This window comes from Macaca fascicularis, chromosome 5 (genome assembly GCF_037993035.2).
Source record: "Macaca fascicularis isolate 582-1 chromosome 5, T2T-MFA8v1.1".
Classification (NCBI taxonomy): domain Eukaryota; kingdom Metazoa; phylum Chordata; class Mammalia; order Primates; family Cercopithecidae; genus Macaca; species Macaca fascicularis.
This window is the reverse complement of record NC_088379.1, coordinates 181,488,127-181,515,993: the sequence shown is the minus strand read 5'-3', so window position 1 is coordinate 181,515,993 and position 27,867 is coordinate 181,488,127. Positions and strand designations below refer to the sequence as shown.

The 27,867-nt window shown below is 34.8% G+C and overlaps 1 protein-coding gene across 3 annotated transcripts in view; it reads left to right on the top strand.

Moving 5' to 3' along the window:
- Nucleotides 1-27,867, top strand: part of VEGFC (vascular endothelial growth factor C) — a 122,354-nt gene that overhangs the window by 73,075 nt on the left and 21,412 nt on the right. The window contains exons 1-5 of one of the 3 annotated variants that reach the window (XM_074040784.1): nt 4,284-4,378; nt 8,697-8,910; nt 10,502-10,545; nt 10,623-10,692; nt 27,290-27,441. In XM_074040784.1, the coding sequence (XP_073896885.1) occupies nt 10,511-10,545; nt 10,623-10,692; nt 27,290-27,441 (257 nt within the window). In that variant the 5' untranslated portion in view covers nt 4,284-4,378; nt 8,697-8,910; nt 10,502-10,510. Of the gene's footprint in view, nt 1-4,283; nt 4,379-8,696; nt 8,911-10,501; nt 10,693-27,289; nt 27,442-27,867 lie in introns of those variants that run through there. The other 2 variants (XR_012435239.1, XM_005556349.5) reach the window with 2 other exon arrangements.

Genomic DNA, 27,867 nt, shown 5'->3' with positions numbered 1-27,867 from the left:
TTATATTTACTTACCTAGGAATACTATGTCTGAACTGCTCCATTCTCTTCTCTTTATGAAACGAAGGATCACTGTTGAGAAATGCCTATGTAAAAAGAAAATAATATGTTACCCTGGTCAATAAATAATTCTCCCTAGGAACATTTACTAAATCTAGTTGCTAGTGGTATTTTAGATTCATTCATTAACTCATTCTGACATTTCTACCTGATTTTACACGGTGAAATTCAAGCAAATTTCAACTTTCCGATGTGTTAAGAGGCTAATAAATTACCTATACAGCTAACTTATTATATCTGACAAGGCCCACTCTTACTTAACTGCAGGGTTTCCCAATAGCGGCACTATTGACACATCAGCCTGGATAATTCCTTTTTTGGAATTTTGGCTTAATACTGGTCTTTCATATAACCCCTTGCAGCAGGTAGAAAAACATGTTTCTAACTCTTCGGTGTAAAGGGACATAATTAAATGAAAAGAACAGAGGCAAATAAATAAAGGGTTTCTTTGTAAATGGAAACATTAGAGGAAGAAAAAAAATGAATCTCCTTCAAATAATAATAATAAATTCAGCTCAAGCCTAACTGAAAAAAGGAAAAAAAAATATTTTTTTTTTTCCTTTTTTCAGGGGAATGTTCTGTGCCTTGTAGAATGATTAGCAGCATTCCTTACCTCTACTCACTAGTGCCACGATTCTGAAAAGTGAACAAAAGGAGCAACAGGGGACTGTGTGATTGGAAGGTGGGGGAGGATCTATCATTGGCAAATCAACTCTGATTTGAGAACCATTACTCTACTGTTCTGTATATTGGAATATTCAAGTAATCAATTTTAGTTCCTTAGAATTGCCTTAATATTCAGTGAATAATTGCATTTGTTATTTTGTTATTTTTGGCTTCACCTGCATAGTACTGTTTTTGCAATCATATAGGGAAAAAGGTTTGAATTAATATTTCTGAAATTATTTTGCCATTTGCCAAAGCGAAATCAATGAGGATCCCCTTCCAGAAAAGTCAAGCAAGTAGTTTTCTGTGCAGGAAATCAGTACGTATAAAGTACTTTGTTTTCCAGTGTGTTGATTATGCAGAAGTAACTGATTGTCTACTTTGGTATTACATTAGAGAGTAAATGAATATTTAAAATTTCCTAAGAGCCTACTTAGATTTTGATATTTTTGTTTTTTGTTTTTTGTTTAATTAAAACAGGTAACGAACTAAAAAGAAGTGACTGAAAAAAATAAGATTTTATGCTGTTAATAGATATAAAAAGAGTCTGTTCTCTATTATGGCATTATTTTCAGCATTTGCGATAGAACTTCTCAGACACAAATTCAACTGAAAATTAAAATTTAAAATTTCCAATTAGAAACTTCCAATATTAAGCTGAAATTTAAATATCTAATTCCAGGGTTCCCTATCTGTGGCACATCAGGTTGGTGTAGACACAGATGATGGGTGGCCTGAGGGTGAAAGAATCCTGACTCTCACACCTTCACTGAAACATTAGGTAAAATGGATTGCTGAGGTTATGTGAAACATTTACAAATCTTGATTCCTTGGAAGGATACATTTGAATTTCTGTATATATTGATGACTCTCTGTCAAAGGGGGATTTTAAAAGTGAATTTTATAACTATGTATTGGAATTTTTCCCAAGTCCAAAATTTTGTTTATTCTGCCACCTCACCCGATTTTTGCTTAAAAGAAAGTGTTTTTAAATAATTAGAATATATTTTTTAAATGTACAGATTTGCCCACCATAGATAGCTGAAGAAAACGAAAGAACCTACAAGTTCACGTGTTATACAACTGTCATTTTTACATAGGAAGGAATGAGAATATGCAAGTTTCTTTGCTATTTTAGGGGAAGAATAACTCAGCAACTAATGGTAGTATGCAGTTATTGACTTTGGTAACTACTTTATGAGAGATTAATGCCAATTTATTATTTGTTTTCTTAGGACACAGAGATGATGTGTGTAATGAAAATTATGATAAATATTTCATTTTAAAACATTTTAGTAAATTTCTTATATTGTTAATCTGACCATTTGAGCAAGTAATCCTCCTTATGCTTTACCTTATAAAATTATCTGTTGTAATGTACATGTTTTCAAATATGAGGTATTACTTGAGTCAAACTTTAAAGATAGTATATGGGGGCCGGCCGCGGTGGCTCAAGCCTGTAATCCCAGCACTTTGGGAGGCCGAGACGGGCGGATCACGAGGTCAGGAGATCGAGACCATCCTGGCTGACATGGTGAAACCCCGTCTCTACTTTAAAAATACAAAAAACTAGCCGGGCGAGGTGGCGAGCGCCTATAGTCCCAGCTACTCGGGAGGCTGAGGCAGGAGAATGGCGTGAACCCGAGAGGCGGAGCTTGCAGTGAGCTGAGATCCGGCCACTGCACTCCAGCCTGGGCGACAGAGCGAGACTCTGTCTCAACAACAAAAACAAAAAAAGATAGTATATGGACAGTTAAAAATTTCATAAACTTTTAAAGATATTATATGGACAGTTAAAATTTATAAACATTCCTTGTTTTCCAGTTTGAACATTAGGTAATTTTTTCCCCTCTCCACCAAAATACAGATCTATCGGACAAGTAACCAGACTTGCCTATGACCCTTTGTGGCTACTTCATGAAAATATGATACAGGTTGAGTATCCCTATGCCAACACTCCAAAATCCAAAGTGCTCCAAAATATGAAACTCTTTGGGTATTAACATGACTTTCAAAGGAAATGTTCATTGAAGCATTTTGGATTTTGGATTTTTGGATTAACGTTGCTCAACCAGTAAAATACAACTATTTCAAAAACATACAAACAAATCCAAAATCCAGAACACATTTAATCCCAAGCATTCTGGATAAGGCTTATATTGTGATCAGATGTTTCTTTTGATCTATTCTTGCCTATTATTACAGTTCTGATTATTATTATTTGATGAGTGTATGCTCCTGGGTAAAAGAACATTTTTCATAATTCAAGTCTATGCATTTCCACGTGATTTTCAACTTCATAAAATTATTAAATGTATCACATTTATATATAACATGGCCACTAACTTAAGAGAGTTGTTTGAAGAGACTGTTGGCACTGGTTTTATAGATTTTTTAGATATTTTTATAGATTTTTAAATTCCGCTCATCAACAAGTCCAGAACCATGAATGGTATTAATCCCAGATGCCTCTTCTGCTTCGCACTTATTATTGACCCTCTGGGTATTACAAGTGGGACAACTTGCATGCACTTGCACCTTTTCCCTAATGGGCATCTGCACAACCCCTAGTCAAAGTAGAGAAACAAGAGAAAATTGAGGTTTTTTAAAAAATAATAACTATGTGTGTAAAACATAAAGTTGTCAATTCTCCCCTAAGTGCTCACCTCATGTTATGACTCTTCATAACCCAAAGAGAGTTATAGAGTGCAGGAGAAACCCCAAAACTCTTTGTCATCTTGTAATTTCTCCTAGAAAGAGATATCTTGTATCATCCTTCTTCTGTTAAGTCAGAAGGGAATGCCTTTTAGGCATATGAATAATCAAGGAAGGGAATGACTCCTGATTCTCTGTAGCTCCCTGACGTTGTCATTGCACACTCAACTTTGGCTTCCGTAGCATCATAAACTCCTCCACTGAATATCATATAGGTTGCTGTTTGCTAATGCATACATGCTGACGATTACTAATAGTTACTAGTACCTCCTAATTGATTCATCCAAGTTGGAATGCAAAATTATATTAACTTTTACGTTGGTTGAAGTTTTTATTACAGTTTAGTATCCATTTGTAAGGTACTTTCTGTTTTAAACTGCACCAAATCCTTTGAAAGATAAAGGAATCTGTTAATATTCAAACAAATGACCTCAATGTTCTAGAAAACAGGGGTGTATATAAGGCTCAAGAAAGCATTAAGAAGGAACTTGACTTTCATATGCATAACACTTCCACTTGAAAGATTTTGGTATGTCCACGGCTCAGAACTCATTCTAGTTTACTGGGACCTCTTCATATTCTTCCAAACTAGAATGTGAATGTGAATGTGCCATGGTTAGGTGGTAAACAGTCTTGTCACTATTCACTGAGATATTCACTAAACAACCCTATCAGTTAGGTGACAATGCTCACTTCCTAAGTTACTAGTCATTTAGAGTGAAAATGCAGAAGACGGATCTGAAGAAATACTGCCCCAGAACTTGGACAGTACTGAGGTAGAATAATGGTGTAAAAATTTCAATTTATCTAATAATCTCTGTACTGTGCATTTGTTTCCTAAAGATGTTATAATGACAATTCCACTCTGGCTGCAAGAGTCATATTACACTCGTATATCAAATGCCTATTTGGATCACCACAAAAACTCTATGAGAAAGGTACTGTTATTTCCATTTTACAGAGTAAAATTAAGTTCAAAGAGATGAAGCCTAATCTTACTCACTTAAATATGATCTGGAGCAAAGATAGAAATCTGGGTCTTTTTAAAAATCCTTTAAGTTCTAGGGTACATGTGCACAACGTGCAGATTTGTTACATAGGTATACATGTGCCATGCTGGTTTGCTACACCTATCAACTAGTCATTTACATTAGGTATTTCCGGGTCTTTTGATACTAAAGCTTCTTTTCCTTTCACACCAGTATAATAATTACAGTCTAGTGAGAAAAAGCGAATTAATTGCTCAATCTTCAAGCCATTTTTATTTCATTTGTCTGCCATAGGCTACTTTTGTCAATGATTGTTATAAATTAAATAATATATCAAAGGCATGCTCTATGCAGAAATAGGAGCAGTGAAGTAAATGAAAGGGTAAAAAGAGAGCTAATAATGTGGCCTCCCAAATGCTCAGGTATGACTACTTTAAACATTTTGTTTTGGTTACAAAAAGTTACATATGTTCATTTAAAATTTAAAATACAGAAATATATAAAGAAGAATATGATTACCATAATCCTGTAATTCAGAGAAGATAAACTTTTTTTGTGTTGCATATCTTTTACTCTTAACACTATTTGCACACACATATGCAATCTATATATAAATTTTATTTTGTGAAAAGATTATATTTTAAATATATATATGATCCTTCTGTGGGTATGTAGTATATAAATTGTGTATCCTACTTTGTCATAGAATATATCATGAACCTCTTTTCATATCTAAGTTATACTTCTATATCAACATCTTATAGTTTTATTACATTCCTTTCTGTGCTAGTTTCTGTTTTTACTATAAATTATCTCATCAATTCTTTTTTTTTTTTCTTTTTTCTTTTTTTTTTTTTTTTTTTTTTGAGACAGAGTCTCGCTGTGTCTCCCAGGCTGGAGTGCAGTGGCGTGATTATTGTCTCTATAGGTTGCTTTTTTTTTGAGATGGAGTCTCACTCTATTTCCCAGGCTGGAGTGCAGTGGCATGATCTCGGTTCACCACAACCTCTGCCTCTGGGATTCAAGTGATTCTCCTGCCTCAGCCTCCTGAATAGCTGGGATTACAGACATGCGCCACCATGCCCAGCTAATTTTTGTATTTTTAGCAGAGACAGGGTTTCACCGCATTGTCCAGGCTGGTCTCAAACTCCTGACTTCCTGATCTGCCTGCCTCGGCCTCCCAAAGTGTTGGGATTACAGGCGTGAGCCACTGTGCCCGATCTGCTAGGTGGCTTTATATATTTGCTATTATATAGACAGCTGCACAATGAATTTATACATATACCTGACAGAATTATATCACTTCTGTTGGATAGGAAATTTTATTCCAAAGTGAATTGGCTATCTAAATGGAGCATATATTAGAGGTCTTTCAACCTGCAGTACCATATTTTCCTTGAAGAGATATTCAAATTTATACTCCCACCAGGATTGAAAAGAATTATAGTTTCCTTCACTTTTGCCATCATACAATATGTATTATTTATATTTCTTCTTTGTTAATATTCAGTTCAAGTTCTTTGTCCATCTTTCTGTTGAAACACCAGTTCATATTTTCATTAGTGTATTCATGCAATATTTTAATAATATTAGTCCATTTTCATCTATTATGTATACTGCAAATAATTTCCTACTTTATTGTCTTTTAATTTGTTTGCAGTGTTTTCTGCCATACAAATATTTTCATTTTATTTTATATTCACTTTAAAAAGGCCTTTTTCAGCCTAAGAGTATAAATATAATAGCTTTTCTACTGTTTTTTTCATTTTTTAATATTGTATTTTCTCTATTGTGAATGTTATGCTTATGTTTTTCTCCAGTTGATCTTTGAGGAACAGTGTTTTTTTTTAATAAATATAAATATTGTTATAGTTATTTCTCATTTTGAACTTTTACAATACTAATTTGTTTGCCTTAAAACTTCAAATAATACTTAATTGAAAGTCTCTGTCTACCATCATCCCTTTCTTAACAGTTTGGTGAATATCTGATGTGCTCAGTCTAGGTCACAACCTGTCTTTAATCCCAGCTGACTTGTAGTGGAGAGTTCCAGGAACCTTCCAATCACACGCAGGTCCCTATTGCTCCTTTTCTTCAAGGGCTATTCAACAAGCAGACAAAAATAAACTTATCTGTTATGTTTTACTGCAGGTAACAGTGACCACAGATACACCTGTACACTGTTTTTTTTTTTTCCCCCAACATTATTGAGGTGTGACTGACAAATAAAAATGGCATATATTTAAGGTATATGATGTGATATTTTGCTGTACATATACATTGTGAAATGATTATAATAATCAGGTTAACACATCCATCACCTCACGTATTGTGTGGTTTTTATAATCACTTTTATAAATGTTCTCTTCAGTAGTAACCTTTTTCAATTCTGAAACACTTTTGATTTTTGAATTTTGTGTCATAAGAGATATTTTTGGCAAACATTTTATAAACGTTTAATTGGGAAACTGTGAGAGGATGTTTTGTAACTTTCATTTAAACTGAGACCTCCTCTCCACCTCCACCCTTCCTGTATTCAGTAGATTTTCTATGGTTGTGTGGTATATCAGGAATCATCCCATATACTTCAGAAAGTAATGGATTAATATAAATATTTTTCTAATATAGACCTATAGAGATTACGTGATATACTCAAATCACACCATAAATGGTAGTGAAAGTGTAAACCCAACATTCACAGCCAACTTCATTATCTAATAGAGAGCAGCACATTTCATATTCATAACTGACTTGTTTTTAGGAGGCTCTGTTATAGAGATTAGAAAATGAAATTAGATTATGTTCTCAATATATAGTACAAAAAACACTTACATAGAATAACTTGGATTATTAAAAATATAAGTGAAAAATGCCTTTCAGATTAAATAGGATTTCAATTTTAAGGCAAATACGTTCATTTTGTGCTTCAAAAATTAGATAGGAAAACTGTAATTTGTTAAAATGTAAGTTCTTGATCCATCCAAGAAACCATGGAGAGGTGGGGGACAGTTACCTGCATTTCTGACAGTTCGTTCATTGACTCTTATTCCTACTAAACTTTGAGAACCAATGTCCAAAGTATTTACTTATACATTTATATTTAAAAGCTGGGATAATCATGACAATATAAAATAAACAATTGATGTTGTATTTTATTTGGCAGATAGATAAAGCTATACAAGTTTCCTTTTTCCTAATTCTAAAGTGTAATTTAGAAAAAAAAATTGTATTTATTTCGTAGATATGGTAACTACTAAAATATAATTTGGAATATTCTACTTAAATGAGTACACTTATATATGCAGTTGGCCGTCAAAAAGAATATTTAGTTTTCTCTGAACTATTGCATTTCTTTGAAGGTGGTATTAATTTTTTATTTTTATTTTTATTTTTATTTATTTTTTTTTTTTGAGACGGAGTCTCGCTCTGTCGCCCAGGCTGGAGTGAGTGGCGCGATCTCGGCTCACTGCAAGCTCCGCCTCCCGGGTTCCCGCCATTCTCCTGCCTCAGCCTCCCGAGTAGCTGGACTACAGGCGCCGCCACCGCGCCCGGCTAATTTTTTTCTGTTTTTTCAGTAGAGACGGGGTTTCACCGTCTTAGCCAGGATGGTCTTGATCTCCTGACCTCGTGATCCATCCACCTCGGTCTCCCAAAGTGCTGGGATTACAGGCGTGAGCCACCGCGCCCGGCGGTGGTATTAATCTTAATCATACAATTTTCTCTGAAATATTGAGAGATTCTGCCAAAATATAAATCTTACTGTGACATTGTTGTTGAAATTCCTTTCTTCATGTGATTATTTGTTCTAAAATAGCTCCCATGAAAGTAAAATTCCTACTGTCAAGCATCCTGCTTAATTATATTGTATTGTTGCTGTAACTAAAAATAAAGCAAAGCATTAGGGCGGATTTCAGTGTAATTTTATCTGTTTAGGAGGGTGATACAAATGAATACATTTTCAAACATACAAATTGACCAATTTAAAAAGCTATGAAGAAAACAAATAAGCTACTTTAAAATTATTTTAAAATTATATCACAAAATTTTTTTCCTAACAACAAAATATGTATTTTTAATTGTTTTTGTTCATACAAATTAAAATATAAATATAATTTTACTAAGGAAAGTGAAGTAATTTAGGAGTAATTAATAATATTTTTGTTAGGGAACAGAGCATAGATAATATTAAACCTAACCGTTTTAAAGTACATTTGTTTCTAAATCCCTTAAGCTGGTAAGTCATTGATCTTGCATTTTTCTTTGACAGGCTTTTGCAAGCAAAGATCTGGAGGAGCAGTTACGGTCTGTGTCCAGTGTAGATGAACTCATGACTGTACTCTACCCAGAATATTGGAAAATGTACAAGTGTCAGCTAAGCAAAGGAGGCTGGCAACAAAACAGAGAACAGGCCAACCTCAACTCAAGGACAGAAGAGACTATAAAATTCGCCGCAGCACATTATAATGCAGAGATCTTAAAAAGTAAGTATGGGAAATAAAATATATAGTAAGCCTTATATATCAAATGAGTGGAAGTTGCCAGCCTGGTTCTTTAATTTCAATGTTTGTATCACCAAATACACCTTTAGGGCGGAAAGCAAATATAAAATAATTACTTCAAAATATAACATTTTGTGATTTCACTTTGAGTATTAAGATGATTTCTTAAAATACAAGATAGAAAGGTCCATGCATAACAACACACATTAATTTTTTCAGGCGATAGCCATTGGAAAATTTTTAAAACAGATGGCTATATTTTTACACACTGTATATGTTTATTAACGTAAACATTCTTTATCTTATCAAATAATTATACCTTAATTTCCTATCTGATTTGGATTGAGAAATGCTTCATTTGAAATCGCCTTTTCAGATGCCACTTGTTGCCTTGCTGCTTCATAGATAACTGGCTCAGAGTGGGACTTAAGCTGATGAGGTATCTAGCATAAAGCTTCACAGAAAATGATCATGTTGCATAAAATGTCATAGCATCAATTGGTAGGGTAGGACTGGGCACAGAGGCTCATGTCTGTAATCCGAGCGGTTGGGGAGGCTGAAGTGGGAGGATTGCTTGAAGCCAGAGTCAGAGACCAGCCTGAACAACACAGCAAGACCTCATCTCTATTTAAAAAAAAAAAAAAAATTAAAAAAATTTTTTAAAAAGGTGGTGGAGTAATTTAAAAACCTACTTGCCTTCAGTTGGTAGCTCTTAATCACTATAAAAGTTTGATATTGAAAAGTATTTTGAGAACAAAGGCAAACAAAATGGCTTCATGGTTGTATAACCAATAGTTTATGTCCTTTTCCAAAAATTCTATTTTAGGGGAAATATGGGAGAAATAAACTAGTATACTTAGGAAATACATCATTTGTAATGCAGAATTCAAAAAGTCAACAGTATTATAGGTGAGCTACTAACTCATCAGAAACAAAATTCCAGAGGAGAGCTAAAAGGGAGAGGAAACATTGACTTTGCTGAAGAAAGTTCAGAATGAGTCCCAGTTGGTGGAAAATAGCCTTGCATTTCACTGCGATGCAGCTGCGGCCATGACATTACTCAAGGTTGCCAAACAGTCTGCCTGAAAAGGATTTTTGACTTGAATCTAAAACCATAGCTGTTTTCTCATATGCAACTCAGTTTTAAAGAAAAATAAAATTATATTTATATTTGCATTGAGAGCACATAAATGGTCACACTATAGAGAATGAACATGACTCTCTCCGCACATCTTATAAACTTTCATATATTAAATTACCATTTGCCTAGGAAACAAAAACCAAACATTAGTGTTGTGGGATATTGATGTACTTTTAATAAAGCATAATGCTAATTTTGCTCATTGCCTGGCTATAGAAATGAGCTTAAGAAAATATTCTTAGCTTGTCTTTTCAATGTTGTATCATATTCTTATTCATAAGTCAATTTAGGATCCCATCAGCTGTCTCTTTAGTTATATATTGAACTTAAATGTTAAAATCTGAAATCGAATGTGAGTGACTTGCAGCTGCTGTGGACTTTTTTATCTTGGTGGTTTCCATAAAACTTACTGATTTCCCTATGACTTGACAGGTATTGATAATGAGTGGAGAAAGACTCAATGCATGCCACGGGAGGTGTGTATAGATGTGGGGAAGGAGTTTGGAGTCGCAACAAACACCTTCTTTAAACCTCCATGTGTGTCCGTCTACAGATGTGGGGGTTGCTGCAACAGTGAGGGGCTACAGTGCATGAACACCAGCACGAGCTACCTCAGCAAGACGGTGGGTATTGCCCATTCCTGCTACCCGTGACAGCCCCTTCAATCAGAACCTTTCACTTTAGGGATGATGTGCTTAAACTTCTGGTTGCTTTAAAGTAACTTGGTTCAACTCAGGGTCTCCTATATTTTCTTTGGGGGAATGAAGTCAATTTTTTAGTATTTTGTGTTTTTGACAATACAATGTCACAAAGAAAGTAATTGATGCTTTATTGCTTGGCAAACTCTTCACATAATGGAGTCAAAGCCTCACGAAGAAAACAATAAATATGCAATGTATGTGTGTACATGTATGTATGTGTGTGTGTGTTGATCTTTAAGAATAAACATTTTCATTTGGCAATAAAATACTTTTAAATGGGTAAGTTTTCGGATGGTGGAGATAACAGTGCAAAGTATGCATTCAAAGTGTAAAATTAAATGCGTGTGTTCTGTGAAACAGTGGTATAGTATTGAAATAAGCCATCTCACTGAACAAATTGATTGTCTTCCTGATGAAAGCAAAGGAAATAACTCTGACACCAGATCTCAGATGTTTTGAATAAACTGGGAAGTTTATCTCATTAAATGGTAAGCTTCTGATAACCAGGAAATGTCTCTTAAGGTTGGCTTTGGATCAGGGATTTTCAGAACAGACACATAAACCCACTTTGTGGGTCTTATGTGGTAGAGGAGGCTGGCTGTGGAACACGCGTATGTGCTGGCGATAACCGTGAGAGTGTTGTTTGAAATCGTGTGCACCTCTGGCCTCTGCACAGAAATGTTTGGAGAAATCCAGTCCTGTGGGTTGGGCTGAAGCAAACTTTTCCCGAAAGACAAAACTGTGGTTGTCCTAATGGCCTTTCCAAGCTGTTTTTCAAGTTAGACTCACACACGTAAATCTGGCTAAATTCAGAACTGTTCTTTGACCTGGAGAATGAAAAATGAAATTGTTTGAAAGATGTGGTGTTAGATTTGATTTTATGATGTGGTATGACAGAAAATTAACATTTTAATTTTATGCAAGCTTAAGCTGATCTACATGGTTTTCACTAATAAAACCTACTCTTATTTCAATATAATATTAATAGAAATCAGAGTTAAGATTACTATCTCAATTCCATGAGCTACGTTTTTTCAGCTAGTTGAATATTTCTATAATTTTTACTGTTATGATCATTTGGCCTCTGAGTTTGGAGACAGTGTCTTATTATACAACCGAAATTAATTGCTTTTTTTTTCCAAAAATTGAGTTTCTTTATATTGCTCAGCCACTTGATAAAGAAACAAGCCATTTTAGATTAAGACTTGCAAGAAGAAACAAAAAATAAATTATAAAACTAAATTTTCTATTCAGCTTGCCTCTGCCTCAACTCTAAAGGTTAAAAAAATTAAAAGGTGATGCTTTGGGGCCTTCTATCATTTCTATTAGTATCATAGTTAGTTAAGCTTAGCCAGATGAAGTTCATTCTGATTATTTCCTAAAAGCACAGCAAAATAATGTAGGGGTCATTCCAACATGTGTTACCAAGGAAAACAGTATGACTCTAAATATAGTCATGCATTTAGAAACTTTACCAGAAAAATGTACAGTTGTGGGAACATGATAATATTTCAGTGGTGGACAAAATTTTAATATTTTTAATAGACTAATATATAATTGTGCTATGGGGCATAGCAAAAGTTATCCTTAGTTCATTTATCCTCCCTGAATCTTTATCAAACAACAATAAAATAAACAATAAAACATTATAGTTTTGTATTTACTATTCTAAATAAGTTAATACTCCTTTAACAAGTTTTATTGGTATATTCTTGTTTTATCATAACCCTGAAATCAAACAGGATTCTTTAAAATCCTCTAAATTTTAGAACTGCATACTTTAAAATAAATTAAATAGAAATACTTAGGCCAAGCAGATATTCTCTGAAAGGTAATATTCATTTTTAAAACATATTAATAACTAAAATGTTGTTTTTATCTTCAAGCCAAACCCCTTAAGAGGAATTTTGGTATACTGAATCTCTTGACAAAAATATCATTTTCTTTTAAAGTTAGAGAAAATAAATATGGATGATTTAGGAATTGAAATATACAATTTTTGGAATGCTATTAATTTATATTTTAAAATAATCCAGTTAAGCAATATGATGTATTCTAGATTATATTCCTAATATGGTATTTGATTTAAATCAAATAGTAAACCAAGATGCTTTGGATACTCTTTCCAACTAAGGACATAGCCTTCTCTCTGCTCTTCCTCTTTCCGTTTCCTTTCTTCAAAATCTTTTCTATAAATTACTTTCAAGCATATTTTTTAAAAACATTGATCCAAATGTATGGCTTGGCATGGTGGCTCATGCCTGTGGTCTCAGCTGCTGAGGCATCAGAGGGAGGAGGATTGCTTGAGCCCGGGAGTTCAGGGCTGCAGTGAGTTAGGATTGTACCACTGCACTCCCAGCCTGGTTGACAGAGCATGACCCTGTTTCAAATACACAAAAAAAAAAACCCCACAGATCTGATGTCAGTCTCCAGCATGAAGGCCTTTCAGTGATTTCTCTGTGCTCATAAAATAATACAAAAATCTTTTTTAAAGGTTTTATTTCTTGATATATCATAGTTATACATATTTTGGGGTCATGTGTGATGTGTTGATACCTGTACAAAATGTGTAATGATCAAGTCAGGGTAATTGGGATATCCATCGTCTCAAACATTGATCTTTTCTTTCTGTTGAGAAGTCTACAATTCTTCTCTTGCAGCTTTTTAAAAAATATACTATATATTGCTGTTCACTACAATTTTCCTGATGTACTGTTGAATACTAAAACTTATTCCTGCTATTTAACTGTACTTTTGTACCCCTTAACCATCCTCTCTCCATCCTCCCTACTCTTCCCCTTCCCAGCCTCTGATAATCAGTATTCTTCTCTCTACCTCCATGAGATCCACTCGTTTAGCTCCCACATAAATGAGAACATGCGGGATTTTAAAGACCCCATCTTTATTACAACCTGCAATCTCTACCCTATAGCCCCTCTTCAGCATCATCTAATGTAATGATTCTTGATCCTGTGCTTCCAGTGCTCTAGGCTTTCTCCAATTCCTGGGCATCATCGTGTTTCCTCTGCTCCTGGGCCTTGGCACACACACCATTAAGTTAACCTGGCCTTCTTGTCTCCTCTTTCCTGAGGTGCTAGTTCTTCAGATCTCAACTTGGGTGTCCAGTGGCTTCCGCAAGGCCTCAGGCAAGACTTTCTGACCTATTTAGATTAGACCCAATATTTGTAGTAAATGCTTTATAGTTTCCCGTACTTTTAAAATGGTATTTATTACGGCCTGTAATCACATAGTTTATAATTATGTAGTCATTATTACATGATTAATGTCTCCCTCCTCCACAAAGGCAAAAACAGGTCTGTTCACTACTTATCCAGTGCCTGCCACAGAATCAGTGCACAAATCTCTTTTAGTACCACATAAAACATGTGGACCCTTTCATGAGAACAAATGAAAATATAGACATATCCACAGCATTTTCCCCCACAGTTTTGGGGTGTTGATTCCCTGACCCCTAGCATTTTCCCTTTAAACCAGGCTTTAAAACTGCTGCCTTGAAGATGAATAATAATAAAATAGCTGATTAACACACTTGTATAATTTTCAGATAATGAGTCTTTTTGCCAAACAAAAGTTTATGCTATCAATTTAGCTTCATCTTTTAAAAAATAATCTGTTTCTGGAGAGGAACAGAAAAGATAACTATTGGGTACTGGGCTTAGTTCCTGGGTGATGAAATAATCTATGCAACATCCCCCCATGACATGAGTTTACTTGTGTAACAAACCTTCACATGTACCCTCAAACCTAAAATAAAAGTTTATATATACATAGACATATGTATATGTATATACAAATATACATACATATATCTTTTCTCCCTTATCTATAAAAGAAACATATATAGTAATATAGTAACATATATTATTATATACTATAATATATAATAACATATATAATTATATATTACAGTATATTATATATTATATATGTAATATATATACATACATATATAATATATATGTAATATTATATATATACATACATATATAATATATATGTATATATACATACATATAATATAATATATAATTATATATTACAGTATATTATATAATATACAGTATATATAGTTATATAGTATATAATATAATTATATAGTATAATATATAACATATAATTATATATTATAATAAATATATAATACTATATATTATATAATTTTACATATAATTATATATAAATATATAATATAATATATATTATATATTACTATACATAGTATATATAGTATATATAATATATAATATATATTATAGTATACATAATATATCATTATATATAATAATAAATATGTATTACTATATATCTGTTTCTTTTACAGATAAGGGAGAAAATTCTTCTTTATTCTCTCATTCATTAGTTAATATGAGCAAAAGCCAACACTACATTTTTCTTACTATTGGTCGACCAAATAAATGCATAATTTACCTGTGGGCCAAATAGATACCTAAGCATACCTTAGGTAAAATGTAAACTTGGAAAACAGAAAATCAGTATATTGTTAGTAAGCAAAGTAAGTAAATTTAGTCTTCCATTAACCATTAGTGGTTTTTCTGCGACCATTGCATATTCATTATCTGCGTTGGTCTAATTAGGTGTCACATTCACCCAATGGGTATTGGAGTGAAAGTATTTGTTCAGGAGGAGGTGTGTATGCTCAGTAGCATAAAAATTACTCTATCAAGAGGGAGGTGTTGGAGAGGTTTAGGCTTTAGAAATTGTAAGGCTTGGCTGGGCCCGGTGGCTTACACCTGTAATCCTAGCACTTTAGGATGCCAAGACAGGCAGATCTCTTGAGCTTGGGAAATGGAGACCAGCCTGGGCAACATAGTGAAACCCTGTCACTCCAAATAAGTATAAAAATTAGCTAGGCCTGGTGTTGTGCACCTGTAATCCCAGCTACTAGGGAGGTGGCTGAGGTGGGAGGATTGGTGGAGCCTGGACGGCAGAGGCTGCAGTGAGTAGAGATCGCACCACTGCACTCCAGCCTGGGTGACAGAACCAGACCCTGCCTCAAAGTAAAATAAAATAAATAAAATAAAATAAAATAGCAAGGGGCCAGGGGTAAGATGAGCATTTAGTGTTAAATGTAAGCTGCATATAGATGAAATAATTTTGCCCAGTATACTCAGTACTTAAACGTCAAATATTTGCTATAAGAAAATTGTCTACTTTAGATCACATGGAATCATTTCTTGCTGTATTTCATCTCTTTCACCTCCCAGCTTTGCAGAATTTAGGCTTATTTTTATAATAATTTATAATGTTGATATGCATTTTCTCAGCTTCTTCCCCATCATCTGCTTGTGTGAAAAATCAGAATTTGCCTATGAAATTTCTGAAGTTTTTCTGCTTTTTGTCATTGGTTGATTTTTTTTTTTTAGTTTTTTTCTATCCTTTTGGTAGGCTATATACTTGCAATAATCACAATATTTATACATTCTGATCTGTAATCAGTCATATTTTAAAATTTATGTAGCAATAATTTTTATTGTGTCATTTTAATTTTTTAAAGATTTGAGGATTTTGAGAATTAAAAATGTGTAGTTCATCAAAACTATGCTATTTCTCCTGAGAATTCTGACCTAAGACACCTTCTCTCCAGACTGTAACTCTCCTTGTGTTTTCTCATCTAATTTTTTTTTTTACTTTTCCCAAAACTTTCCCTCCATTTCAGGCTTCTCTGCTGATTTCTCCACTGTCCACTCAACCTTGTGCCTTGGCTTTCCCTCAGACTGGTCGGTCTGTCTCACTTAACAGTTACAACATGTTCCCCACCACCTTGTACAAATAAGCAAGTAAGTGAATCCTCTTCTTTTTCCAGTATTCTCGGTCTTAGTAAATGACATCATCATTCAGCCAGTTGTTCAAGCCAAGTTATTCTCCCTTTCACCAAAACTAATTGCTATTCGATCTACCTTGCAAACATCTCTAGGACCCATCCAGTGTCTCCGTGCTGCTAATCCCACTCTGATCTAGGCCACATTTACCCCTCACCTAGACCACTCCTCTTGGACAAGCCTAATAACTGGCCTCCTACCTCCATTCTTCCTTTCCTCCAATCCATTTGCCACTTTTTAGCAGTGATTTTTTTTTCCTTTTTTTTTTTTAATTATTTTTTATTATTATACTTTAAGTTCTAGGGTACATGTGCATAACGTGCAGGTTTGTTACATATGTATACTTGTGCCATGTTGCTGTGCTGCACCCATCAACTTGTCAGCACCCATCAACTCGTCATTTACATCAGGTATAACTCCCAGTGCAATCCCTCCCCCCTCCCCCCTTCCCATGATAGGCCCCGGTGTGTGATGTTCCCCTTCCCGAGTCCAAGTGATCTCATTGTTCAGTTCCCACCTATTTTTTTTTCTTACCGCTAGGTCAGATACTGCTAAAAACTCCTCGATAACATTGCCTTATTGGGATGGAGCCAGCATTCAACTAGTGTTGTGATAAGCTTGTCTTTTCTGATTGAGTTGCTCAGGCCAGCATCTGGTCAGATTGATTGGTACAAATGTTCTAAGTTGTTAGTGTTTTGAATGAAACTCTTAAAATCCCTTAAACTTAATTTCCTGGGCCCTCAGTGATCTGGATGCTACTTAAATGTCCAGCCTCAAATGTCAATGCTTTTCCCCGCAAAAACTACTTACCACTAAGACCCAAATTCTTTTCACTTTTTGGGTTATGTCAATATCTGTCACCTCCAGCATTGTAATGCTGTACTCTGTGTTTGAAACATCTCCCTACACTTGATCCCATATCTCAATGTATCTAGTTAATTTCTACTCATCCTTAGGCCTAAACGTAAATGTAACTTCCAGGACATTCTGTCATGTGCTTCCACAGCATCCATCGTTGCTGTTACTTCCAGAACACTCTGTCGTGTGCTTCCACGGTATCCATTGTTGCTGTCTCTTAGCATCGTTACCCTGTCTCTCAGATTGTTTTATCTTTGTTTTATTCCCTAGGTGGTTTTTTTTTTGTTTTCTGGTTTTTTTTTTTTTTTTTTTTAGATGGAGTCTCACTCTTGTCGCCCAGGCTGGAGTGCAGTGGCACGATCTCTGCTCACTGCAACCTCTGCCTCCTGGGTTCAAGTGATTCTCTTGCCTCAGCCCTCAAGTAGCTGGGATTACAGGTATGCACCACCACACCTGGCTAGTTCTTTGTATTTGTAGTAGAGATGGGGTTTCACCATGTTAGCCAGGCTGGTCTAGAACTCCTGACCTCAGGTGATCCGCCCACCTCTGCCTCCCAAAGTGCTGGGATTACAGGTGTGAGCCACTGCACCCAGCCTTATTCCATAGGTTGTAGACTCCATGAAAGCAAAGATTGTGTTTGTTTATTACACTGAACAATAGCACAGTAGTTGGCACATAGCAAACACTTAGAAGTGAATAAAATGAATAGGTGAATAAAAAGAAACAAATTTGGGGTCAAAGGTCAAATTTTGAATATACTGATTTGAAAGAACCTGAATGGTGAATAGTGTTTAGGTGGAGATACCAGAAGTTTTGATGTATAATTCTAAAATTTTAGAAGAAGGATTGGGTCTTTAAATATAGATTTGGGAGGAAGCATCATTCTGATAAATGTCATTTAAAGCCTGGTGTGCTTATTAATTCTTAGGGCATTCATGTGTCAGAAGAGAAAAGCAAACATCAGTACCAAGGGAAAGTTAACATTCATCATTGACTGTGCCCTGCATTTCCCTCGCTGTATTTGTATTATCATGCCCTTTTCCTGTCCAAAGGATTCACTTATATTTTTGTTTATAGTATAAGGGATAATTTTTTTTTTTTTTTTTTTTGAGATGGAATCTTGCTCTTGTCACCCAGGCTAGAGTGTAATGGCGTGATCTTGGCTTACTGCAACCTCCACCTCCTGGGTTCAAGCGATTCTCCTGCCTCGGCCTCCCAAGTAGCTGTGATTACAGGCGCCCACCACCATGCCCAGCTAATTTTGTATTTTAATAGAGATAGAATTTCACCATGTTGGCCAGGCTGGTCACAAACTCCTAACCTCAAGTGATCCACTCATCTCGGCCACCCAATGTGCTGGGATTACAGGCGTGAGCCACTGCACCTGGCAAATAGTTTTAATTTAAATTCAGTTAGGCAAGTGCATACTGTACACCCATTATGTGGTGCTTCATACTAGGTACTAAAAGCATACTATGCACGAAGTGTAGGTGTATAATGATGTATAGATCTTGCCCTAATAGAGCTAACAAATTAGCAAAGGAAATCAACATTTATCAAGTAATTAAAAGTAGTTTAAGTGTTGTGCAAGAAAAGTACAAAGGCTTATGGAAATGCATATCCGGGATGTTTACAAACCAAGGGAGGTCGAGGCCTAAAATTTCTGAAAGCAAGAAGGCAGTGTTCCCACATAGTTACTAATATTCCAAGTTCTGCAAACGTGTACTTAAGTAGAACCTTTTCCTGAGTTTATTCAATTTATTGCATTATCAATGTAATATGAATGGGAGTGTGTGATGATTTCCTTCAAATATAAAAGGAAATTTCTTATTGCTATATATTCTTAAGGTTAAAAAAAAAAAAGAATTTTCATTTTGTTAAAAGAGTTCCAGGCACATTTTGTAGCAAAGTCACCAATTGGAATGATATAAATTGTAAGGACAATGTACCTTAGGTAATGTTAAACTCATGTTTTTTTATAGATACTTCATAGAAAAGTTTTTTCTTTTTATGGGGCTCAGTGAAGGGGAGGTTATCAGAGTGTGTGAGGAAGCCAGCTGTTCATTGAAAAGTAAAAACATATGCACTGTGCATTCCAAAGTGTACTAATTGATAAAAACTGCTTCAAAGTTCTCCACACAAATATCTAAGTGGCTTTGAAAAGTTAAGTAGATTGGATGTCTTTTCCACCTCTTTCATAAACATACACTTTGAGTATATTTTCTTATGAGAAGTTGTATATTTAAGAGATACAACCAAAAAGTAGAAAATGAATTTTGCAGGGGATAAATTATTTGGTGATGAAAGCAGAGGAAAGTCATCTGCTTTTGAGGCACACATTTGGATTAAAAAGTTACTTGAATATTAGTATTTACCTTATATATTTTACTAAATCTAGGAAAGAATAAAGAAAAACAACTCAATCTCTGGAGTCTCCTTGAAAATGGTGGGGTTAAACCAAGCTCAAGAAACTAGAAGTTCTTTGCTGTGTTCATTAGTGCCAGACTAAAGAAGCCAGTTTAGTTTGGAAGCTAGGTCGCTGTGAGCTAATTCTGATATATAGAGGCAGCATTATTTTAAATTCTACATTGCCATCTTGAAAACAAGCAGCTACTTCATTTTCATTATTTTATAAAGCAATAATATGAGCATGTATATTAGGAAAGACATGCTTGATTATATTTAAGTTGGATGTTTCATAAAATTTTACAACAAAAAATACTTAAACCTAAGTAAAATATGCAACTATATAATGAAATTAGAGGTATTATTTTGCACTGTAGTCAGAGATATTTCTTCCATCAATTAAACAGAATACTGCAGCAGTCTGGAAAATTAATTTATTACATTCCTATGCATTCAGCAAGTGGAACGTGATTTGTATTGTATCTTTAGCAAGTTAATATTTGGCAAGCACAGTTGTTAGAAATCAGGTTTTATCCTGATGTGGAAAAAGAACTCTATACCAGTACCAGTTATCAGAAGTTTCTTTAAGAATAACATTTGCCTTAAGAACATAATTAATGCATCTGTGAAAAACACCTCCTTTTTCCAATCCAAGGTACAATGAGATTCACATATTTTGTTCAGTATTTCTAAAACTCTTCAATTGAGGTTTTTATTTTAATTGTGGTACTGTGTATACTTTTTATGCATAACAATATGTTAAAATTAATTCAGTAACAGATTTAAATCTGTTAGGCTATCTGTTATTCCATATTCTTTCCCAAACCCAATTTAAGTTCCACAGGCCTTTTATAGCTAGCCATGTGGTTGCAATGCTAAGTCAAAATGCTAAGACTTTTTCCCATTTTGGGGGATTATTTCTTTAAATGTTGTGTAGTTTTAAAATCTGATTTCACAGTTATTAATCATATTCTTCAGGGAGTACATATATATGTACTTAATGGACTAAAGTTTAGAATATTTATATTTAAATTAAATATGGTAGTGAGATTTGTTCTGAAGAGAAGCTGGTTATATTTAGGATATAATGGTGTTTTAGAGGAAGGCATTTTTTGTGTCATATTTGTATCCACACAAACATTGCTTAGAATTTAGTACTAAATTATAACTCAAGATCTTCTCAGTAAGGAAGTTCTACCCCTTTTTCTTGAATAGCCTGCAAGATAAGTACAAGTAGGAATTGTTGCTTTACAGCCGTTGTTATGCTGCTGTAAACAACCTATTGTTTCAAAATGTGGCTTTATTTGATGTCCATTCTTGTTGGTGAGAACTGACTATTAAATATTCCTATTAAAGAATGCCAGTAGATTACAACTGGGAACTTCTCAGTTGGAAACACTTTCCATTTCCTCTTGTTTATTATAGTTTTACAGAATATACAGTCAGATGTTTTTTCCAGTTGCCAGCCTTGCTTAATTACTGTTTTTTATATGTCCTTTTGATCTTCTCCAAAACCAGCAGCTGGTATTATATGCCTAAAGTATACATCAGACTCCATAATGAATTGTATTATTTTAACTTTTTTTGTGTCCTACATTGGACACAAGTTAATATCATTTATTGTTCCAGAACAATTCACTTTATTTTATAAAACTGTTTTAGAAAAATTATAGTTTTCAAAATATCAAATTATAATAGATTATATCATCAGTTAAATACATCATCAATCAGTATTTACTAAATAAACATACATACTTGGAGTTATTAGCTAGTGCTGAACATAATACATAAAGTTTATGCTCTATGAACTTAAATGTAGAACAGAAAATACTATTATATACACAATAAAGCACAAAATAGTCTGACAATAGTATCATGATTCATGTTTTCTTAAAATAATCTACTTACTGTTTCAAACATTGATATGTTTAGCTAGATCTAAACTCTTTTGAGAGAAAATTCTAGTTACTGTGTTAGTTCAGATCATTATTTAATGGCAAGAACAAATTGCATAAGGGAATTAAACGCCAGTGTTTATGGTAAGCTATTTGGTATTTCAGAAATTCTACCATAGCATCTCTTTCTGTGTATATGTATTTTCTCATTCACCCTCACCATGAGATTTCTTTCTTTTTTTTTTTTTTTCCTTTTTTCTTTTTCTTTTTTCTCTTTTTTTGGAGAGGGAGTCCGCCTCTGTTGCCCAGGCTGGAGTGCAGGTGCAGTGGCACAATCTGGGCTCACTGCAACCTCTGCCTCTCAGGTTCAAGAGATTCTCCTGCCTCAGCCTCCCAAGTAGCTGGGATTACAGGCATCTGCCACCCCACCTGGCTAATCTTTGTATTTTTAGTAGAAACGGGGTTTCACCATGTTGGCAAGGCTGGTCTTGAAGTCCTGACCTCAAGTGATCTGCCCACCTCGGCCTCCCAAAGTGCTGGGATTACAGGTGTGAGTCACCACAGCCGGCCCTCACTGTTAGGTTTCTGATCAGCCGCATAGAGGCAAGGTCATTACTGATGACTGTTATCCTGAGATTCTAGCAAGGAGCTTGATATCATGTAGGTACTCAACAAATAGTTATTGAAAACTAAACAAGGAAAAGATTTTAAATAGAAATTTTAAGATTTGGAGTTTCTTTAACAAAAATTTAAATCTTGGCTGATGTGAATGATGATAAAAAACAAGAAGAAGAAGAGGAGGAAGAGAAATCCAAACACTACACTGAAATCACCATTATCATTATCCCTATTTTATAGGTAATGAAATGGAGGCTTGGGGAAGTTGGCTAATTTTTCCAAGTCTCAGAAGTAGTAAATTGAAGATCCAGGACTCTGATTAATGTCTGTTTCTCAAGACTAAGTAAACTCTTGTTTATTCTTACATATTTAGTGGAGTAGGGAAGTTGCCAGTGATTTGAAAAACGATATGTATTTATTTTGGGAGGGGGACATGCGCGTTTATAATACACTTCTAATTATTATTTTGTCAGTTCAAAAATGTATAGTTTTGAAGCATATAGTATCTAATTAGGAAAAAATGCTTATGGAAATCCTTAGTAACATAGGGATTAAATATAGCTATGTAAAAATTAACGAAGGGGTCTGTAAACAAGAAAATAGAATTCACTATATTTATTGAAAAGGCAGTCGAAACTGTAATCATTTATACATGATAACAGTAAGTCAATCGATATATACACATGAGACCAGTACAGAAAGAATCTGAAAAATTGAAGGGGCCTCTTTAGCGTGTGACAAGAGCTAGTATAGGTACAATTACATCTTAATACATACCCAGACAGCATACTCCTGGTAGATACTACTAATTTTCCTGAAGTTGATAGATAAATAAAACTCAATTATCAAGACTCTTTCTACTTTTAATATTATCAAAGGTATCTTTCTCTGGACTCTTAAAATTTTTTCACGCTGGTGTCAAGTAGCAGGTCAAAATTTGGGGATAGAGGATGTGTTTCAAGAGAAGAAAAAATTGTTTTGACTTTAATTTTTCAGTCTCTGTTCCTTTTGATAAAATTAACTGAATTCAGCCTGCCAATTGCCTCTTAGACACATAAAAGAGAAATGAGACATCAGTTATTAAGATTTTGATTTTTATTCCTTTATTTTATGTTTTGATTTCCTTTATTTCCTTTAAGTAGTTAAACTGCAATACAATTTTTCTCTCCAACTGTACTTCCATTTTATCTCTTGTAAAAGTCTTCACCTTAGAGGAAAAGACAGTTCTCTAAACAGTGATTTGGTTTTAGTGCTGTTTTACCTGCCTCCTTATTCTTTTAGTCAGTATATTCAAAAACACATTTCTTGTAGCCTTTGAAAGCATAGAGGCACACTTAGTTTTCCAGGAAGACGCTTTCTTTTTTTTTTTTTTTTTTTTTTTTTTTTTGAGACGGAGTCTCGCTCTGTCGCCCAGGCTGGAGTGCAGTGGCGCGATCTCGGCTCACTGCAAGCTCCGCCTCCCGGGTTCACGCCATTCTCCTGCCTCAGCCTCCCGAGTAGCTGGGACTACAGGCGCCCACAACCGCGCCCGGCTAATTTTCTGTATTTTTAGTAGAGACGGGGTTTCACCGTGGTCTCGATCTCCTGACCTTGTGATCCGCCCGCCTCGGCCTCCCAAAGTGCTGGGATTACAGGCGTGAGCCACCGCGCCCGGCCGGAAGACGCTTTCTTAATGTGAATTAGCTATTCTTCATCTCACCAGAATGTTCTTCAAAGCTGCTGTTCCTGAATTCATGCCTGGTACCCATGGGTGGATCCTGATTTGTGAACATTATCTACCTAGGCGTGGATGAGGTCTCTCCATGATCACTGATACTGCTCACTGCAATCTGTCTACCATTTGGAAAACAGGCTGGGGCAGAATTTGGAAGGGCAGCCATCAGTGGGAGCAGGAATGATGCTACCAAGGGTTAGGGGTGGGAAAACATAAAATCTTCTACAATGGCTGTTAGTTATCTCAAATAGTGCCTTACCTTCACTATCAGGCTCTGTCCTGCCTGGTTTCACTGGAGACAATGCCAAATCCTGCAGTGCTTACTTATTTGTTTATGCATTGCTATAAAGGAATACCCAAGACTGGGTAATTTATAAAGAAAATAGGCTTAATTGGCTTATGGTTCTGCAGGTATAGGAAGCATGATGCTGGCATTTGCTCACCTTCTGGTGATGTCCCAGGAAGCTTGCAATCTTGGTGGAAGGAGGTGCTGGTGTGTCACATGGCCAGAGTGTGAGCAAGAGAGGGAGGGGAGAGGTCCCAGACTCCTTTAAACAACCAGCTCTGGCATGAACTAACAGCAAAATCTCACTCCTTACCAAGGAGATGGTGCTAAGCCATTCATGAGGGATCTGGTCCCATGACCCATTCGTCTCCCGCCAAGTCCCACCTCTAAGATTGGGAATCACATTTCAACATGAGATTTGGAGGAGAAACACATCCAAACCATATCAGATTACAAACACTGTGTGTATAAGCACAATTGTTTCTGCTGGTCTGAGCCACTTGAGCCCTTTCCCTCTAGTCACATGGAGTACTTCTTGTCCCCCATATCCACTGCTGCTTCCTTCCTACAGCCCCTGCCCTGCCACAGCCCTTGGAACCACACCAGGTGCTGGTTATCTCCTGTCAATTCCTGTTATATTTGATTTCCCAGAGACATGTGGCCCTGTGACCACATACACCTGTTTGAAGCTCTCCTCTCTTTCTCTGGCACCCCTTGACAGTCTCCCCTCCTGATGCTCCATCATTGTTATGCTTCTTCCCAGACATATTCACTAGTACCTTTGCCTCTTCCCACCTCATAGATGTTCCTGTGCCCCGGGTTTCTATTCTTAGACATTTTCTCGTTTCATTTAGAGTGCTCATCAAGTAATCTCATCAACGTCCAAGACTCCAATTACAGCTTAAATGTTCATGACTTTTCAATGGCTCTCCTAAACTCCCACATATGTGACTGCCTACTAGATCTAAAATCTTAGGTACACCTTCCTACCATCTACATTATTAGAGAGCTTAAATAATCAAATTATAAATTATACAAATATAAAAAATAAGTAATTTTATAAGTTTATTAAAAATTGCTTCTTTTTAAAACCACTTTATATGTCTTCTGTAGTGCTAGTTCTTAACACACATTCCGTAGACATCTTAAAAGATAGAAAAATTGTAGCTTATGAAGACACTGCAGAATTCTCTCTTAAAATAGGTATATATTGAGCAAAGGATTACTGGCATTGCAGTATTTCACCTAATCAAAGATTTTATCCAATCTGTGTAAATGAATGTCTTCTTAGAGGACTAACTGGTCAAAATCATAATAGTGGCATATGTTCAGGCCACATAGTGTAGTTATCTACACAGAACAGACAGTATTGTGGAGAATACCTAGAATCCTGAGAATTTATACAGATAGTAATAACTTACATCTGTATAGCAAATAATATACATATCAGATTCATTTAGCTTATATAATCCTTGTAATATCCCGAGAATAATGTCCAGATGTTACCCTCAGTTTACTGATTATCAAAAAAAAAAGCTTGGAGAAATTAAATGAATTTTCCAAATGTATACTGTTTACAAATGGGAGAGCTAATAAAAGTCACCTGTCTGGGTGTAACCCTGTACCTATTTCTTCTAAAGCATACTGTATGTATCCCAAGAAAGTAGCTAAATTTTTAAATAAATATATAAGGAATACATCTTGAATGAAGACAATATGCATTTTATAATTTAGATATTTCTGTATTTCATTATTCAGAATTTATTTTAAAAGTCTCCTTGTTGGTGTGGACAAAATTGGCAACTAATCCTATCCCGTAAATATTTTCAATCTTCTTCAGCTGATGGCGTGAAATTTCAGGAAAGGCCAAGTCACGAGGCTTTGAAGTTTGTCATCTTTTTTATCACTGCTCAGATTGCCATGAAAACACCAAGTAATACGTGGATCAATTATAGTTAAATGACTGCAAGTTGATCTTATCAAGCAGTTAGTGGGCAAGATTTCACTTTTGCCATTTTTACTGGTAATTTAGAGTGTAAGAACCCTAGGAATTTAAATCTACTTAGTTTTACTTAATCAATGATGTATTTGTATATTTAATTTAAAACATTGTTTTTGGAGAAAGAAGAGAAAAAGAGAAGTTCTTCATCCATAAATAAGGTGTTCAGAAGGAGACCAGTTAAACTAAATTTTGACTATAATTCAGAATTGTGTAAAATTTCCTACCTTGTTTCAAGCTCATTATTTTCATAATGACTTTATCAAGATAGCGGAGACATGACTTTATCTATTAAATTATAAATTTTTTTTTCTTTTAAAAGTAATCAGTTTGTAAGAAATAAATATAAAATTACATTGAGGTAGAAATTTAGTAAAAATTAACTCTACATCTATGTAACTTATGTCTGTGTATTCAGTTTATTTAAAGTAGGACATAACCAAGCATTTCTGGGTTGTGTGGCCAATAGCTTTGCTCTTAAATCACAAAGATGCTTGTGTGTGTGACACTTTTTAAATCCTTAGGATATTTTAAATGTTCATGTCAAAGAATCTGTAACTTTGAAACAGTTCTTTTTTCTTGAACACATTGGTCTGTCATGTCTCTGCTCTGTAATCATTAGTTGGTTATCCTAATTCTAATACGCTTCATAACTAGTGACATAAGATAAACATACGGAGTATTTATTACTCTGATAAAAGATACTGGTTAGGAGCAAGACAGTTTTTACTTTGTAATCATAAAAAACATAGCGTCCTGCATACATTATTCAGTATTACTTATATAGAGCTAATCTCACTCTTTTTCGGACTCCAGTATTAACCATAAAAGTGCTTTATAGCATCTATATAATTTTTTCTTCTTTTTGTCCCTTCTTTGTAGTTATTTGAAATTACAGTGCCTCTCTCTCAAGGCCCCAAACCAGTAACAATCAGTTTTGCCAATCACACTTCCTGCCGATGCATGTCCAAACTGGATGTTTACAGACAAGTTCATTCCATTATTAGACGTTCCCTGCCAGCAACACTACCACAGTGAGTATGAATTAAATCCATTTTTTCTGCATCCTCTACTAATATTACATTATTTTCAAGTAAACATAAGTTTATTATAAATAACCTTTGTGAAATTTACTATAGCATACTCTGCTTCAAATACAAAACAAAGACAAAATTTTGTATAGTATACCATGAAAATAAACTGAAAATTAAAATTCAGTGGGAAGCGCATTTTAGAGGCAACGTAATTCACAATATAAAAGAAGTATGTCTGTGAAATAAAACACATTCCACCAGGGTTCATAAAATATCAGTAAGGTAGCTTAATTGATTTAACATCCCTGAAATCAGATATACTAACTCATAAATCATATTAAAGCTCAAAACATTTCAGCCTTGATAAGATTTTAGGCCAAAAAAAAAAGTAAATGTAAATAATTTTATATCTATTAGCATTCAGTT